Source organism: Ovis aries, chromosome 2 (genome assembly GCF_016772045.2).
Source record: "Ovis aries strain OAR_USU_Benz2616 breed Rambouillet chromosome 2, ARS-UI_Ramb_v3.0, whole genome shotgun sequence".
In the NCBI taxonomy this organism is placed as follows: domain Eukaryota; kingdom Metazoa; phylum Chordata; class Mammalia; order Artiodactyla; family Bovidae; genus Ovis; species Ovis aries.
In genome coordinates this window covers 147,348,460-147,364,500 of record NC_056055.1, presented here as the reverse complement: position 1 = coordinate 147,364,500, position 16,041 = coordinate 147,348,460, and the positions used below count along the sequence as shown (strand labels likewise).

The following is a 16,041-nucleotide window of genomic DNA, read 5'->3' as shown; positions in this document are numbered from 1 at the left end:
CAGTACTGGGATGCAATCTCAAAAACAACAGAATGATCTCTGTTTGTTTCCATGGCAAACCATTCAATATCACAGTAATCCAAGTCTATGCCCCAACTAGTAACACTGAAGAAGCTGAAGTTGAATGGTTCTATGAAGACCTACAAGACCTTGTAGAACTAACACCCAAAAAAGATGTCCTTTTTATTATAGGGGACTGGAATGCAAAAGTAGGAAATCAAGAAACACCTGGAGTAACAGGCAAATTTGGCCTTGGAATATGGAATGAAGCAGGGCAAAGGCTAATAGAGTTTTGCCAAGAGAACACATTGGTCATAACAAACACCCCCTTTCAAGAACACAAGAGAAGACTCTACACATGGACATCACCAGATGGTCAACACTGAAATCAGATTGATTATATTCTTTGCAGCCAAAGATGGAGAAGCTCTATACAGTCAGCAAAAACAAGAACAGGAGCTGACTGTGGCTCAGGTCATGAACTCCTTATTGCCAAATTCAGACTTAAATTGAAGAAAGTAGGGGAAACCACTAGACCATTCATGTATGACCTAAATCAAATCCCTTATGATTATATAGTATAAGTAAGAAATAGATTTAAGGGACTAGATCTGATAGATAGAATGCCTGATGAACTATGGACAGAGGTTTGTGACACTGTACAGGAGACAGGGATCAAGACCATCCCCATGGAAAAGAAATGCGAAAAAAGCAAAATGGCTGTCTGGGGCAGCCTTACAAAGAGCTGTGAAAAGAAGAGAAGTGAAAAGCAAAGGAGAAAAGGAAAGATAAAAGCATTTGAATGCAGAGTTCCAAAGAACAGCAAGGAGAAATAAGAAAGCCTTCCTCAGCGATCAATGCAAAGAAATAGAGGAAAAGAACAGAATGGGAAAGACTAGAGATCTCTTTAAGAAAATGAGAGATATCAAGGGAACATTCCATGCAAAGATGGGCTCAATAAAGAACAGAAATGGTATGGACCTAACAGAAGCAGAAGATATTAAGAATAGGTGGCAAGAATACACAGAAGAACTGTACAAAGAAACAACTTCGTGACCAAGATAATCATGATGGTGTGATCACTCACCTAGAGCCAGACATCCTGGAATGTGAAGTCAAGTGGGCCTTAGAAAGCATCACTACGAATAAAGCTAGTGGAGGTGATGGAATTCCAGTTGACCTATTTCAAATCCTGAAAGATGATGCTGTGAAAGTGCTGCACTCAATATGCCAGCAAATGTGGAAAACTCAGCAGTGGCCACAGGACTGGAAAAGGTCAGTTTTCATTCCAATCCCAAAGAAAGGCAATGCCAAAGAATGCTCAAACTACCGCACAATTGTACTCATCTCACACGCTAGTAAAGTAATGCTCAAAATTCTCCAAGCCAGGCTTCAGTAATACACGAACCGTGAACTTCCAGATGTTCAAGCTGGTTTTAGATAAGGCAAGGAACCAGAGATCAAATTGCCAACATCCACCGGATCATGGAAAAAGCAAGAGAGTTCCAGAAAAACATCTATTTCTGTTTTATTGGCTATGCCAAAGCTTTTGACTGTGTAGATCACAATAAACTGGAAAATTCTTCAAGAGATGGGAATACCAGGTCAGGAAGCAATAGTTAGAACTGGACATGGAACAACAGACTGGTTCCAAATAGGAAAAGTGGTACATCAAGGCTGTATATTGTCACCCTGCTTATTTAACTTCTATGCAGAGTACATCATGAGAAACGCTGGGCTGGAAGAAGCACAAGCTGGAATCAAGATTGCTGGGAGAAATATCAATAACCTCAGATATGCAGATGACACCACCCTTATGGCAGAAAGTGAAGAGGAACTAAAAAGCCTCTTGATGAAAGTGAAAGAGGAGAGTGAAAAAGTTGGCTTAAAGGTCAACATTCAGAAAACGAAGATCATGGCATCTGGTCCCATCATTTCATGGGAAATAGATGGGAAAACAGTGGAAACAGTGTCAGACTTTATTTTTTTTGGGCTCCAAAATCACTGTAGATGGTGACCTCAGCCATGAAATTAAAAGACGCTTACTCCTTGGAAAGAAAGTTATGACCAACCTAGATAGCATATTGAAAAGCAGAGACATTACTTTGCCAACAAAGGTCCATCTAGTCAAAGCTATGGTTTTTCCAGTGGTCATGTATGGATTGGGAGAGTTGGACTGTGAAGAAAGCTGAGTGCTGAAGAATTGACGCTTTTGAACTGTGGTGTTGGAGAAGACGCTTGCGAGTCCCTTGGACTGCAAGGAGATCCAACCAGTCTATTCTAAAGGAGATGAGTCCTGGATGTTCTTTGGAAGGAATGATGCTATAGCTGAAACTCCAGTACTTTGGCCACCTCATGCGAAGAGTGACTGATTGGAAAAGACTCTGATGCTGGGAGGGATTGGGGGCAGGAGGAGAAGGGGTTGACAGAGGATGAGATGGCTGGATGGCATCACTGACTCGATGGACGTGAGTCTGAATGAACTCCGGGAGTTGGTGATGGACAGGGAGGCCTGGTGTGCTGCAATTCATAGGTCTCAAAGAGTCGGACACGACTGAGTGACTGAACTGAACTGAACTGACCCTTTGTATTGTAACCCACCAAGTTCCTCTGTCCATGGGATTTCAGGAGTCAAACCCTCATCTCCTATGTTTCTGCATTGCAGGCAGATTCTATACCTGCTGAGCAATTGGGAAAAATCTCTTAAGTGGAAAAGGACCCTGAATTTTAGTTTCTTTTGTATCTTTTCTTTTTGGCCATGTTTTGTGGTTTGTGGAATCTCAGTTCCCTGACTAAGAACTGGAATATTTCCTCCCATATCAATAAAGAAGAGTGCCACAGTAATCAGTAGCCATGAGGCTGCAGCCCATCCCTAAGGAAAGCCCTGAGGGACTCAGGATGTGAAACACACAGAAGATTGGCTCCAGACAGCTTTGATGCATATGAAAGGAATGATTTCAGTGAGCCCAGACTCTTACATCTTCCTATACATAGAAAAGTGCTAAATTCCTTAACTGCAGCTCCAATACTTTGGCCACTTGATGCGAAGAGCCGACTCATTTGAAAAGAGCCTAATCCTGGGAAAGACTGAGGGCAGGAAGAGAAGAAGACAACAGAACAAGAAGAGGAGGCGATGGTTGGATAGCATCACTGACTCAACAGACATGAATTTGCCCAAACACCAGGAAATAGTGAACAACAAGGAAGCCTGGAGTGCTGCAGTTCATGAGGATGCAAAGAGTTGGACACGATGAGTGACAACAACAAACTCCTTAACTTGGAATATCTAGTTTTCTTTAATTAACAATAATCTTCTGATGTTCAGGCTACCTGCCCTTTTTGGCAAAACTATATAACCTGGCTCCTCCACTCACCTCCTCAGAGCAGTTCTCTCAGGGTTACCTGACATGCTGTCTCTTGGGCATGATGTGAAGTCCTAAAAATTCCCACTGCATAAAACATAACTCTCAACATCTAGGTTGCGCATGTTTTTTAAGTTGACCATTACCAAGGACTGATCACGGGACCACGGTGGTGAGACATCAGGTTGCAGTGAAAGCATGCAGTCCTAACCACTGGACCACCAGGGCATTCCCAAAACTGAATCTTAAAAATTCAAAACACCAAGCTTATCTTTCTCAATCTAATCCTTTAGTCCTATTTTCACACCTTCTGTAAAACTTTCCATTAGAGAATCCAGGAAATTTATTTACAATAACTTAGCGACTAAGCACAGTAAAGAATCTGCCTGCAATGTGGGAGACCTGGGTTTGATCTTTGGGTTGGGAAGATCCCCTTGAGAAAGAAATGGCAACCTGCTCCAGTATTCTGGCCTGGAGAATTCCATGGATTGCATAGTCCACAGAATCACAAAGAGTTGGACATGGCTGAGCGACTTTCTCTCACTCACTCACTCACTCAGCAACCAAGCACAGCACAACACATACAGTGGCAATAAAATAGAGGAGATTTTAGGAGAACATGATTTGTTTTGGTTCAAAGAACCATTTGAGAAGAATCTGATTAAAATTATGGCCTTTTTAATCTAGAAAATGCACATCCACTGTCAAATTTCCTTAAAATTTCCAACTTTATAAGATATTGGAGACACAAGAAGTGTTTTCAAACCTAGATAGTATTTAAGAGAAAGGGTTTTGGATTAAACATCTCAGGAGATTCCTCTTACACATAATTTGAACATAAAACAAGTCCCTCCTCTCACAAACCACTATTATGAGTTAAGAAAGAAAGATGCATCTTCATCTTAGATAGTTTTATATCTATAAAGTTGATATGTAGAAATTATACATCCTGGGAATATGCCATGGTCTTCCCTGGTAGCTCAGATGGTAAAGAACCTGCCTGTAATTCGAGAGATCTGGGTTCAATCCCTGGGTTGGGGAGATACCCTGGAGGAGGAAATGGCAACCCGTTTCAGTATTTTTGCCTGGAGAATCCCCATGGACAGAGTAGTCTGGTGGGCTATAGTCCATGGGGTCTCAAACAGTTGGACATGAATAAGTGACTAAGCACAGAATGTAACACTTGTCTCAAAGTTTAATTTGTTTTTTAAAGGATAGTCTTTATGTTTCTTAGCAAAATAAGAAAAAAAAATTGCTAATCATTTGCAGTGGCAAAAAGGTTTCATTTCATTTTATAGCATTTCCAGTTGAAAATGAATTTTATCTGTGAAATATAGAAATTTGTAAAGCAATAACTTATTTTGTAGTTAAAATAGCTTCACTTTATACTTTCAACCTTTTAGAAAATAAGATTCTTAAGCAGCTCTTACCTCATCAGAACCCGATCCAAAAATCAGCAAGTCAAAAGGAATTGCTGCAACCATGTCAATCAGGAACCAGCCTTTGAAGTAGTGTATTGCTATTTTGGCTGGATCACTTACCACTTCTTCATTCTGATTTACATATGTTGTTCTGAAGTTGATTAGAATATCTATGATAAACATAATATCCACAATCAAGTCTACCACATTCAATGGGCTACAGGCATAGCCACATTCTCGTCTTTTCTGTTCTTCTCTGTCATTGAGGAGAAAGGCTGCAGAATAGGGGGTGAATATAGCAGTGTATATGACCAACAGGAGGATAAGCCAATCCCAGACGGCCTTGAAAGGACTGTAGTGCAATATCGTGAACTTGTTGATGCGTGGCGTCTGCAGCTTATATTCTGGTAGAACATCTGCTCCTAAAGAGAGAACCTGAATAAAGAAAAGAGAACCATACACTACATAAAAATGTGATTACTTAATCTACAAACCTATAAAAATATTAAGCTAATTATACGGCAAAATCTTTTAGAAAAAACTCATGTAATTATGAAGTATGTACATTTAAAGGAACCCCACAATTTAGTATATTTGACCCCAGAAAACTTCATTGGCATTCCTTGATAAATATAATTTTTACTAAAAAATAATAAATATTGTCTCTGAGGTACTAAGGAATGGTTATTGGTTCCTTAGGAAATAAAAAACATTGCTATTTTTAGAAAATCATAAAATCAGTTTGATACATGGACATTTCAGTTTTCAAACTTAAGAAAGGACTGACTGCAATGATTAGAAACAGCCTACTTGGATCCATGGTCTTATTTAATTTAAATATATTTAATTTATAATTAAGCCTTGATAAATTAAACCTAATTCATTCAAATCTTCAATTAAAATTTCTCACTTGCAAATCTTTTTTAATATTGGAAAAAGTGACATGAGATTAAAATAAACAAAATGAGTCTTTTCCCTAAAAGGCTGAAGGAGTATTTTATATTCTGAGACAATTACACTTTCACTTGAACTCCTTCATCACATTTAGGGAACTGTGTAAAAAGAATGGTGCAAGGAGACATTCAGAATATTGACCTGGAAAAGCTGCAAGATTCTCAGCCACCAAGGCTACTTAAACTCTAAGATTTATTTTATTTAATAAAGCATTGCAAGGATTAAAATCGTTCACCTTTAGAGCTTCAGTTTCTATGAAAAAAATGAGAGCTAAACTTGAATTGCACTCTACTCAGTAGAAAATTTCCATGTAGATTTTAACTTGATTATAATAATTTCAATTTTAAATCTTATTTTTATATACCATATGAAATTGTCATATACTATATCTTTTTTTCACACATAATGAACCATTTAAAGAATTTGAGAAGTTAAATAACCCCAACTGAGATACAACAAGACTTTTAAATACAACCATAGTTCAGTTAAAATGGACAACACTGTTTTTAGATTAACAGCTATACTAATTCAATTAGCTTTGGAAAAAAATAATAAAGAAATGAGAGCAAAGCCCAGAGTAAATCTGAACTACAATTATATAGTGGAAAAGGTATTTTTATTATGAGAAGTGATAGGAATTACTTATTAGTAGAAGAGAACTCTGAAAAATGTGTTTATGAAATACTAAATATCTTCAGAAACCAAGATTTTTATCAATATCTATATGTAACTCCCAATATCAAAATAAGAATAATGTTTAGAGAATCTGTCAGTTCCTAAGTGCAGACAACTCTATCCTGTTATGCTTTGTATAAAAACCAGTGTATGATATTTTGGTCTGGAAGGAATGGATTATCTTGTAAGGTATCATTATGTTATGTTCCTTTTTCAAAAACAATGAACTACTCAGTATTTAGAAAGTAAAATCCGAAACGTTATTTTGACTCTCAGAGTCATCTATAATATAGACCTGTTCTACCTTCTCAGTTCCTTTTCCTGTTAGATTCCTCTGCGCACTCAGTGTACTCTGGCAAACCATAACTAAAATTTCTGAGATCTTCCCAACTCCCTGAAGTCACGAATTTCTCTCATTAAAAAAAAAAAAAAGGGTAGATAATCATCCAAAGGAAAAAGAAAGTTATTTTTAAATATATGGATATATCCTGAGCTTGCTTCCTGATTAATTTCATGCTCTTGATACCGATTTTCCACATTGGACAGTTTGAATACTTGTTTTAGCAGAAGTGTACGTTAGAGTACATCCAGCATCGTACAGTTGCCCTTGAGATGTAAAAACTGTGGGTAGAACTCTTTGCATCCCAAGTATGCAAACTTTATGTAACAGTTGGATGACTACTGTGCTAAGAGGGGAGTCTGAAAAATTAGGAAGACATTGTTCCTGACATCATAGAATCAAGTGTTTATTGGGAGAAATATGAACAAGAAAATGGGAGCCCTACTGAGGTCCACCCAGCTCCTGAGATTGATGGTAGCGCTGATGGGGTGGGGGAGCAGCCTTCATAGAGGAATTTCAGGAAAAGATAGTACTTGAACTAAGCCTTCAAGTAGGAAGTGGTTGGAGACGATGAAGTTGGAATGGGAAGGCACTTACAGGCAGAGGAAACAGAACGAGCAAAGGCAGGGATGCATAAAATGCTATGTTGTGTGTTCAGGAGCTATAAGCTGCCTTATCTTGTTGACGGATAAAATGCAAGGGAGTAGTGGTGAGATGGCAGCAGAAGACCTAATGTGACGTGACTGGAACCTCAGGCTTTCGCCTTTAAGTTAGGGTTACTCACATTTGAATAAAACACAGACTCCTTTCAAAAGGAAATACTTAGTACAGGACTCCAATGATTATTATATTATTCTTATTTATAATGTTAGGTAAATATGTATAAGGGGCTTCCCTGGTGGCTCAGTGGTAGAATCTGCCTGTGATGCAGGAGACTCGCAGGAGACGTAGGTTTAATTCCTGATCTGGGAAGATCCCCTGGAGTAGGAAACGGCAACCCACTCCAGTATCCTTGCCTGGGAAATCCCATAGACAGAGGAGTCTGGCAGGCTACAGTCCACGGGGTCATCAAGAGTCGGACACGACTGAGTGACTAACAGTTTCACTTCTTTTTTTCACTTTCAAGATGTCTTATATGGATGTTTAGCACTCCCAAGAGAGAAGTAGAACTATCTAGTCCTCTTAAAGTCAAGGACTAGAAGTGGTAGAGCATTACTCCTGTTATATACTGTTGGTTAAAGCAATCATGGCCTAGCCTAGATTCTAAAAATGTGGTGAGTGGCTTTACCTTTTGATAGGGGAATGGTAGGAGTGTGGAAAGAAGGGATCAACTGGAGCCATCTTGGAGATAAGCTGTCACAAAAACTGTTGACAAGTATTGTTTTTAGATGTGATCATGATACTGTGCTATATTTTAAATAATAGTCTGAGATTTTAGGGATACATAACATATTTGTGGATGAAATACTATATGAGGTGTGTTCCAACAAACCCAGAATGAGGGAAGGGAAAGGTGAATGGAAAAGTCTGGTTATAGGCAACAACAATAGATGTATGTTGACTTTCATTGAAACCGGGCAAAGGTATATACAATTCTCTCTATTTTTACAATATGTTTAAACTGTTTACAGTAATAATAATAATAAAAATAAATATAAAATCTCACTCAGAAAAGGCCAAGATATTGAGGATCGGTATCAGTTCAGTTGCTCAGTCGTGTCTGACTCTTTGTGACCCCTTGGACTGCAGAATGCCAGGCCTCCCTGCCCATCACCAACTCCTGGAGCCTGCTCAAACTTATATTGAGGATGGGCCTACACATATCACAGGGTCTCACTCCTATCAGAATGGAATTGTTTCCTTGTTAGGCAATTAGGAATTCCTTTTTCTACAACAGAATGTTTACTTTGTTCTCCATACATCTAATTCATATTATGTTTATTTCTATTCAGTCCACGGATCCTACACATAATCACAGTGATGCCCAGCCTTGAACTGTTTCTCCTTAAATGTTGTCAAATTGGTGGCTGGGACAAATTATGTTTTAAGATGATAGTTGGACATGCTAAGTCTGAAGATGCCCATTTCTCTGAGTATACTTAGCTACATTGCTCACCAACTTACATTAAAATACAGCCACTTTTCAAGACTCAACAGGTTAGGCCTCTTCTTAAAATACTTTATCAGTATTTTATATTCAAACTTTTCTCTGGATTGATACAAGAAGCATGTTTCTGCATTGTTTCCTCTTAAAAGTTGTTGTTTAATGTTTATGTTGTTTAATGTCATTTTTGTAAATATTTGCATTATATATATTTATAATTCATTTTTCTATCTCTTTTTAATTTTTTTACTTTACAATACTGTATTGGTTTTGCCATACATTGACATGAATCCACCACAGGTGTACCTGAGTTCCCAACCCTGCTCCCCCTCCCATCTTTCTGAGTCATCCCAGCGCACCAGCCCCAAGCATCCTGTATCCTGTATCGAACCTAGACTAGCTTGAGATATCAAAAGTTTTCATATCTTTTTATTTAAATGATATTGAGTTATTTCATTACTTTTTTTTTAATCTTGAGAAAACCTATATGAGTTTAGAATTGCAGTACTATTATTTCAAAGGCTTCCCTGGTGGCTCAGTGGTAAAGACTCTACCTGAAAATCCAAGAGATGCAGGTTTCTGGGCTAGGAAGAGCCCCTTGAAAAGGAAATGGCACGAAAAACCAAAAAAAAAAAAAAAATACAAACCACAAAAAAAACAAAACAAAAAAAGGAAATGGCAACGGCAACCCACTCCAGTGTTCTTGCCTGGAAAATTCCATGGACAGAGGAACCTGACAGGCTACAGTCCATGGGGTTGCAAGAGACAGACAACACTTAGTGAGAAAACTACCACCATTATTTCTATTTCCCTTTATATTATTTTAATTGCCCTAATGATTTAAATGCATGTATCTTTGATAATGACACCTCATACTTACTTTGGAATTAGATAAATGTGTGAATTGTAAGTTCCCAAGAAAATAAAATTAAATATGACAGTGCCTGGGAGGCATTCTGTTGGAAATAAAATATTAGATAGGTAAGTAGTTGTTCTAAAAAAAGGTAAGTAGGACTCTAAGGGGTCAATGGTTGAAGAGAAAAAGTCTGCTACACAGTCTATTAGTCTATTACATTTCTTTAAGAGCCAACTTCTCCCACACATTTGAGAAATAGCACATTTTAGAAAAATAAAACATGATTAATTGAACTATTGTAAGGATTTTAAGAGAGAAAGCAAAGGAGGGAAGAAACCTCACTGTATAAAAAAGGGGAACTCCATGGTCTCCAAAAAGACACATTTTCTTCCCTCAAACCACCAATTAATTGCACAGTATAATACAGCCTAAAATATGGTTTTCTTTACTAAGTACAGTTTTTCTCTTTGCTAGCACATTACTATTTGTTTAACCTCGAATGGTTAAAGTGTTATATAAAACCAAAATCTTTATAGGAAATAGCACTATTTATTCAATGAAGATCTACTGCGAAACTTTTGTGCAAACACCAGGATTAATAACCACTCTTCCTTTTTGAAAAGTGCAATAGGGAACGATTAAGCCTTCTAAAAGATTATACAGTACTCTGGCAGCTGTTAAACACCATGCTGAGGTGTTGGTAGAGACTGCTCGTCTGTTATTTATCCTTTACTCGGGACTCGAAGTTAACTAATAGGCCAGCTATATTTTTATCTATCAAGAATAGTCAGTAACAAAATGAATCAGATAGATTATATAGCATCAGAAAAGAAACTCCCATGGCTTTTAAGCATTTGATTTGAGAAATAAAGTAAAACCTGAGTATTTTCACTGAGTCGAGTAGTTCCACAAATGATTATCAGGATATTTAAATAAAAAGATGAAAAACAGTTACACAATAAATCAAATCTGTAGCATAGGAAATTTTTAAAAATAAATAAAATTCTAAAATTCGGTAGTAGGATCACTGTAGCATTCTGTATTCAAATAATTTTCTAAAGCTTAGACATTTACTCATGTGTGTGTTTATGTGTGCTCACACATGTGTATCTCTGTGTGTGGATTGGATTCTGAAGATTGTATGAATTTGTGAAAATAAGAGTCATCTAACTAAATGCCAGGTTTAGTGCTTTATTTTTGTATGTTCCGTGCACATTAATATGAAAAATATCTTCTTCTCAAAATACGTGTGACTCTCAGAATATGAAAGAAATAGGTTAGATAATATCATAAACACTTGTAATACTCTGATGTTACTTCAATATATGCATATTAACAAATGACAGGCTCTTCCAGAACCATAAACTCCTTTTAACTTCCACACCACAGCTAGCTGGGCAGTGGCCATTGGTTCTGGCTCCATATTCAATTAATTTTGAATCAGCTCCTCCCCTGTTGCAGCTTGTCTGAGGAGCTTGGGGAATCACCTTGCTGCTGATACCAAATGCTTTCTGGCCTAACATTTGCTTCCTTATCAGCCTCTTCTCTCTTTTTTTTTCTCTTGGAAACTGTATGCATGCACTCTTCTCTCCATGTATTTTATCTTTCTTTTTAAATGGACACAATTTAAGAAAAAATGGAAATCTGGAGAAATGGAAAACTGGCACACCAGTTCAGAATCACAGAATGAATAGCCTTAAAGACGGGAGAGAGAGATACAGGGTTTAGATAGGACAGTTTGAGATAAACGTGCCAGATACCAGTTTAAGGAGGTACCTGGTAGATGGTCAGGACTGGGCTCCAGAAGAGGTTGGAGTCTGACACTTCATCCTGTAGAGACAGAGGCTGAAGTTCTGGAAAGTGGACTCATTTGCCAGGAAGGTGTCAAGACAGAGAGAATCCACTAAAAATAACTAAAATGTGGGATGGAGAATAAAGGCAAGGGAATCTTCCTGGGGCTTAGCAATTTACCTGAATATACATAGTAAACACTCAAAATAGTTGAACGGACATGTTTGTAGCTTAAGAAAAAGAGACAATGAAAGTGGCAAGACAGAAAGTTCATGAGAGAAAGGACTTTGATAGAAACAGCTGCTGTTGCCAAAATGTGTTGTTCTACCCTCCACAGAGTAGAGTTGTTGCTAGAATGTGTCTGTCCAGCCAACAGTATGCTACTCAGCTCCATCTGCATCCAACTATAGCCATCTGTCATGAATAGCATTTCTTGGCCAAACCCAAGCAGGTGTGTCCTTCCTTATTCACTCTTTTTTTCCTTCAATGGCATAAAGCCAGATGCTTCCAAGTCTTCAGGTCCTTAAATCCTATGGGGTAGGAGAGTCATCAAGTGTAGGAAACCTGGGTCACCCAATCATCAAGTGGAGGAAATTATTCATTGCACAGAGACACTAGCTTCTGCTATTGCTTGAGGATGAAATATAATATTGTGGCAAGCCTCAGTGATATGGGCTTCCCAGGTGGTGCAGTGGTAAAAAATCCACCTGCCAATGCAGGAGACACAGGTTCAATCCCTGGGTCAGGAAGATCCCCTGGAGTAGGAAATAGCAACCCACTCCAGGATTCCTGTCTGGAAAATTCCATGGACAGAGGAGTCTGGAGGGCTACAGTCCACGAAGTCACAAAGAGTAGGACACGACTGAGCACACACACACCTCAATGATATGAGGGTTTATTACTTCTAGGAGCTAATATTACTCTAATACTTGGATCTCTAATAAGACAAAGATCTCAAATAGGCAAGAGAAAAATATCAAGTCCACAGTGTATCTCATCTCTTCCCTCTGCTCTCCCTTGAGGTTTAGTTTAATAAAGTCACATCACTGGTGTTAACAATGAGTGTAAACATGCAAAAGATCAACAGAGCCACATCTAAATCTAGCTAAAGCACATGAACCAGCACACTCATTAGTTTGGTGACTTTTTCAAGGGTGGAGTGAGTAAGGAGTAAAGAAACCACAGTGGAATAGATAGGCTCAAGCTCACTTTGCTCAGTCAGACTCTTTCTGCCCAGGAACCCCCCAGAATCATTATCACTGCCAAGAACACAATGGGGAGTGAGGTGCTTTTTCTAACACCTCCCTCGTGCAGGGGAAGACCACACTCCCAGCTGCAGCTGCCACCACTGCAACTGGGAAGGAGCAGAGCTGCCCCCCTCAATGTCCTCTGCAGCCTATTTGGGCCCCTGCTTTTCTTCCCTTGAAATATGATGCACCTGATGACACTGGATCCTGAGAGAGGACATGTTCAGCTCAACAATGCTATCTCTTGGAGAAAGAGGAGCGTTAACATTGAATTAGTTACCAAGGCGGGTACTGAATTATGACATTCTATTCTCTCAACAGCTTTTTGAAATAAACATTGTTATCTTCATTTTTATAGACATGGAAACTGACTTAGAGAGGCTGAATAATTTATTCGAGGCCCCAGAGTCAACTACAGTATTATCAATCATAATAACTCTTAACTTTACTGAATGCCTATTATTTACTGAAGGCTTAGTAGGCACTATCACTTTTAAATATGACAATTTTTACATTGGAGGTGCTTGTTACGAGTTCAATTATGTCCCCAGCAAAAAATATGCTGTTGTCCAAATGCCCAGTATCTGTAGAGTATAACCTTATTTGGAAATAAGGTCTTTGCAGATGTAACCAAGGTAAGATGAGGTCATACAGGATTGAGGGGAGCTCTATCTAAGGACTGGTGTCCTTAGAAGAAGAGGGGAAGAGAACACAGAGACAGACACACAGGAAATGCCATGTGATGATGGAGGCAGAGATCACAGTGGTGTGTCTATAAGCCAAGGGACACCAAGACTGCAAGAAACACAGGTGCTGAGAGAAAGGCATGGAATAAATGTTCCCGGGGCCTCCAAATAGAGAATGCCCCTGTTAACACCTAGATTTGAGCCTTTCAGCTTTCAGGACTGTAAAAGAGTAAACATAGGTTGTTTTAAACCACCTAGTTTGTGGTCATTTGTACGACAACAAAGGCAAGTAAGACAATGCCATTGTTTATTCCAGTCTACAGATGGAGAAAACAAGGTTAGCTCACTTGCCAAGGTTGTCCGGTTCCGTAAGGCCTGTGTTCTGATCTGCAGCAGCACGTGTGCCTCTGTTCTCAGTTGTGTCCCACTCTTTGTGACCCCCTGAACTATCGACTGTCGGGCTTCTCCGTCCATGGGATTCTCCTAGCAGCAATGCTGGAGTGGTTGCCATTTCCTACCCCCGGGACCTTCTTGCTCCAGGGATGGAACCCACATCTCCCGTGTCTCTTGCATTACAGGCAGATCCTGTATCACTAGTGCCACCTGCCATGCTAGTGTTAGTTGCTCAGTCGTGCCCGCCTCTTTGCAACCCCATGGACTGTAGCCGGCCAGGCTCCTCTGTTCATGGAATTCCAGGCAAGGATACTGGAGTGGGTTGCCAATTCCTCCTCCGGGAAAGCTTCCCAACCCAGGGATCAAACTCACATCTCCTGCATTGGCAGGCGGACTCTTTACCACTGAGCCACCAGAGAAATCCCAGATGGCCATAATGGGCACAAAAAATTAATAGAAAGACCATTTTAAGTTAGAAATCCACAATCTGTCAAATATTGCAGAATAAACAAGACTCCAGACTAAGACAACCCAGTTACATACCCCAGCTCTACCATGGCCATTTCAAAAATCTCCTGAGTATCAGATTTCTTAACAGCAAAATGAGGACAGCAATCTCCACCTCACAGGCATCTGTAAACTAAGTAAGGCAAAAAACATAAAGTTCTACATATAACTCCTGTCTCACTATAAACATCCAGTAAGTGAGTATTACTATTATGTTTTAGGCATATTTAACTGGCACAGCTCTCAATGTAATTATAAATAACATTCAATGTCAATTTAATTAGTGACTGAACCCAGTTCTCTGATGTGACTCTTGGAGCAAGTCAACTATGTAAAGATAGAGACAGCAGAAGACAGATGGTTAGGCCTCTTGGTTGTGTGTGTTTGCTGGTAAGATAATATTTTTTCTTTATGAATATCTGTTATGCTATATTGGCCTGTGGATCAATACACAGAGTGGTAATTTGGAGAATCAACTATTTTTTAAGAGTCCTCAACACTTTGAAAAGACCCAGTTTAAGCAAGCAATTGGATATTTCCTCATAAAAGAGTACATGCCGTGGGACTAGGGGACATTTAGGTGGCCTTGTTGGAATGCCTGTCATAAAGGAAATTGAACATCTGATGGGTTGTTGGAGGAAATTACTTTTGAGATCTTCAGCGATACTCTATTTTGTTCTATTTTACTCTATTATCTATTTTGCTATAGGTAAGGAAATGGTCCTCTTAAAAAATGAATCAGTAAGTATCTGTGGAGTCCCTATTTGTTTTAAATTTTGAGTATACTTTCTAAGGATCCTGTAGAAATTATACATGCAACAAAATTGGTGCAGCCAATCTCTGAGATTCTATAATTCTACTATTTTGCTTACCTTGCACTGGTTTTTATTCAGTTACACTCAGTTAGATAAACATTAGTATGATTTTGCTGTATTTGATCATCTACAGGACAGGCTTAATATATTTTAAGGAAAAAAAATCAGGAAGAATCTTCATAAAATTCCAGGATAAAATTCTCATCACAAGGAGATTTCTTCTTATTGTATCTATATGAGATGATGGATGTTGGCTGAACCTTTTGTGATAATCATTTCACAATATATGTAAATTAAACCATCGTGCTGTATGTCTTAAACTTGTGATGTATGTCAATTATTTTTCAATAAAATGAAATACAAATTCCAAGATGATGGAGAAATGAAAATGTGTGTGTTTGTATATGAGCAAGCACAAGATTATCTGATGTAAAGTATTACCTTGGGGTATATGAGTGGGTTTGAAGTTATTTTTTAAAAATTAAGCTGCATGGTGTTGTTTACTTCTCAGGGACTATGTGTTTATGTTCCTTTTTGGGATTCTTAAAGTCATCTAGGACTTATAATAGTTAAAAATCCTGACTTAGGACATAAACTTCTATGTGTCTCTGAATTCCAAGAACCACAAACACATTTATAATATCAAGTGAGTGGACATAAGATAGAAAGACAAAAGAGAATAAGAATTATTTAGACAGGAAAGGAAGTATAAATTGATGGGGGGTGGCACTAGCAGGAAATATGCTCAAAGTTAAAGTCAAAGAAGGCGTCTTGACTGAAGCACAGGTGAGCTGTTTCTTCATCATTGACAGAGATTTTCTGAGTACAGTTGACCCCTGAACAACACAGAGGTTAGAGGCACCAACCCTACTCCCAGTTGAATATCCATG

General features: G+C 38.5%; 1 protein-coding gene across 2 annotated transcripts in view; it reads right to left on the bottom strand.

Moving 5' to 3' along the window:
• Positions 1 to 16,041, bottom strand: part of KCNH7 (potassium voltage-gated channel subfamily H member 7) — a 539,652-nt gene that overhangs the window by 79,422 nt on the left and 444,189 nt on the right. For both annotated transcript variants that reach the window (XM_060411139.1, XM_060411140.1), the window contains exon 6: positions 4,793 to 5,218. In XM_060411139.1, the coding sequence (XP_060267122.1) occupies positions 4,793 to 5,218 (426 nt within the window). The remainder of the gene's footprint in view (positions 1 to 4,792; positions 5,219 to 16,041) is intronic.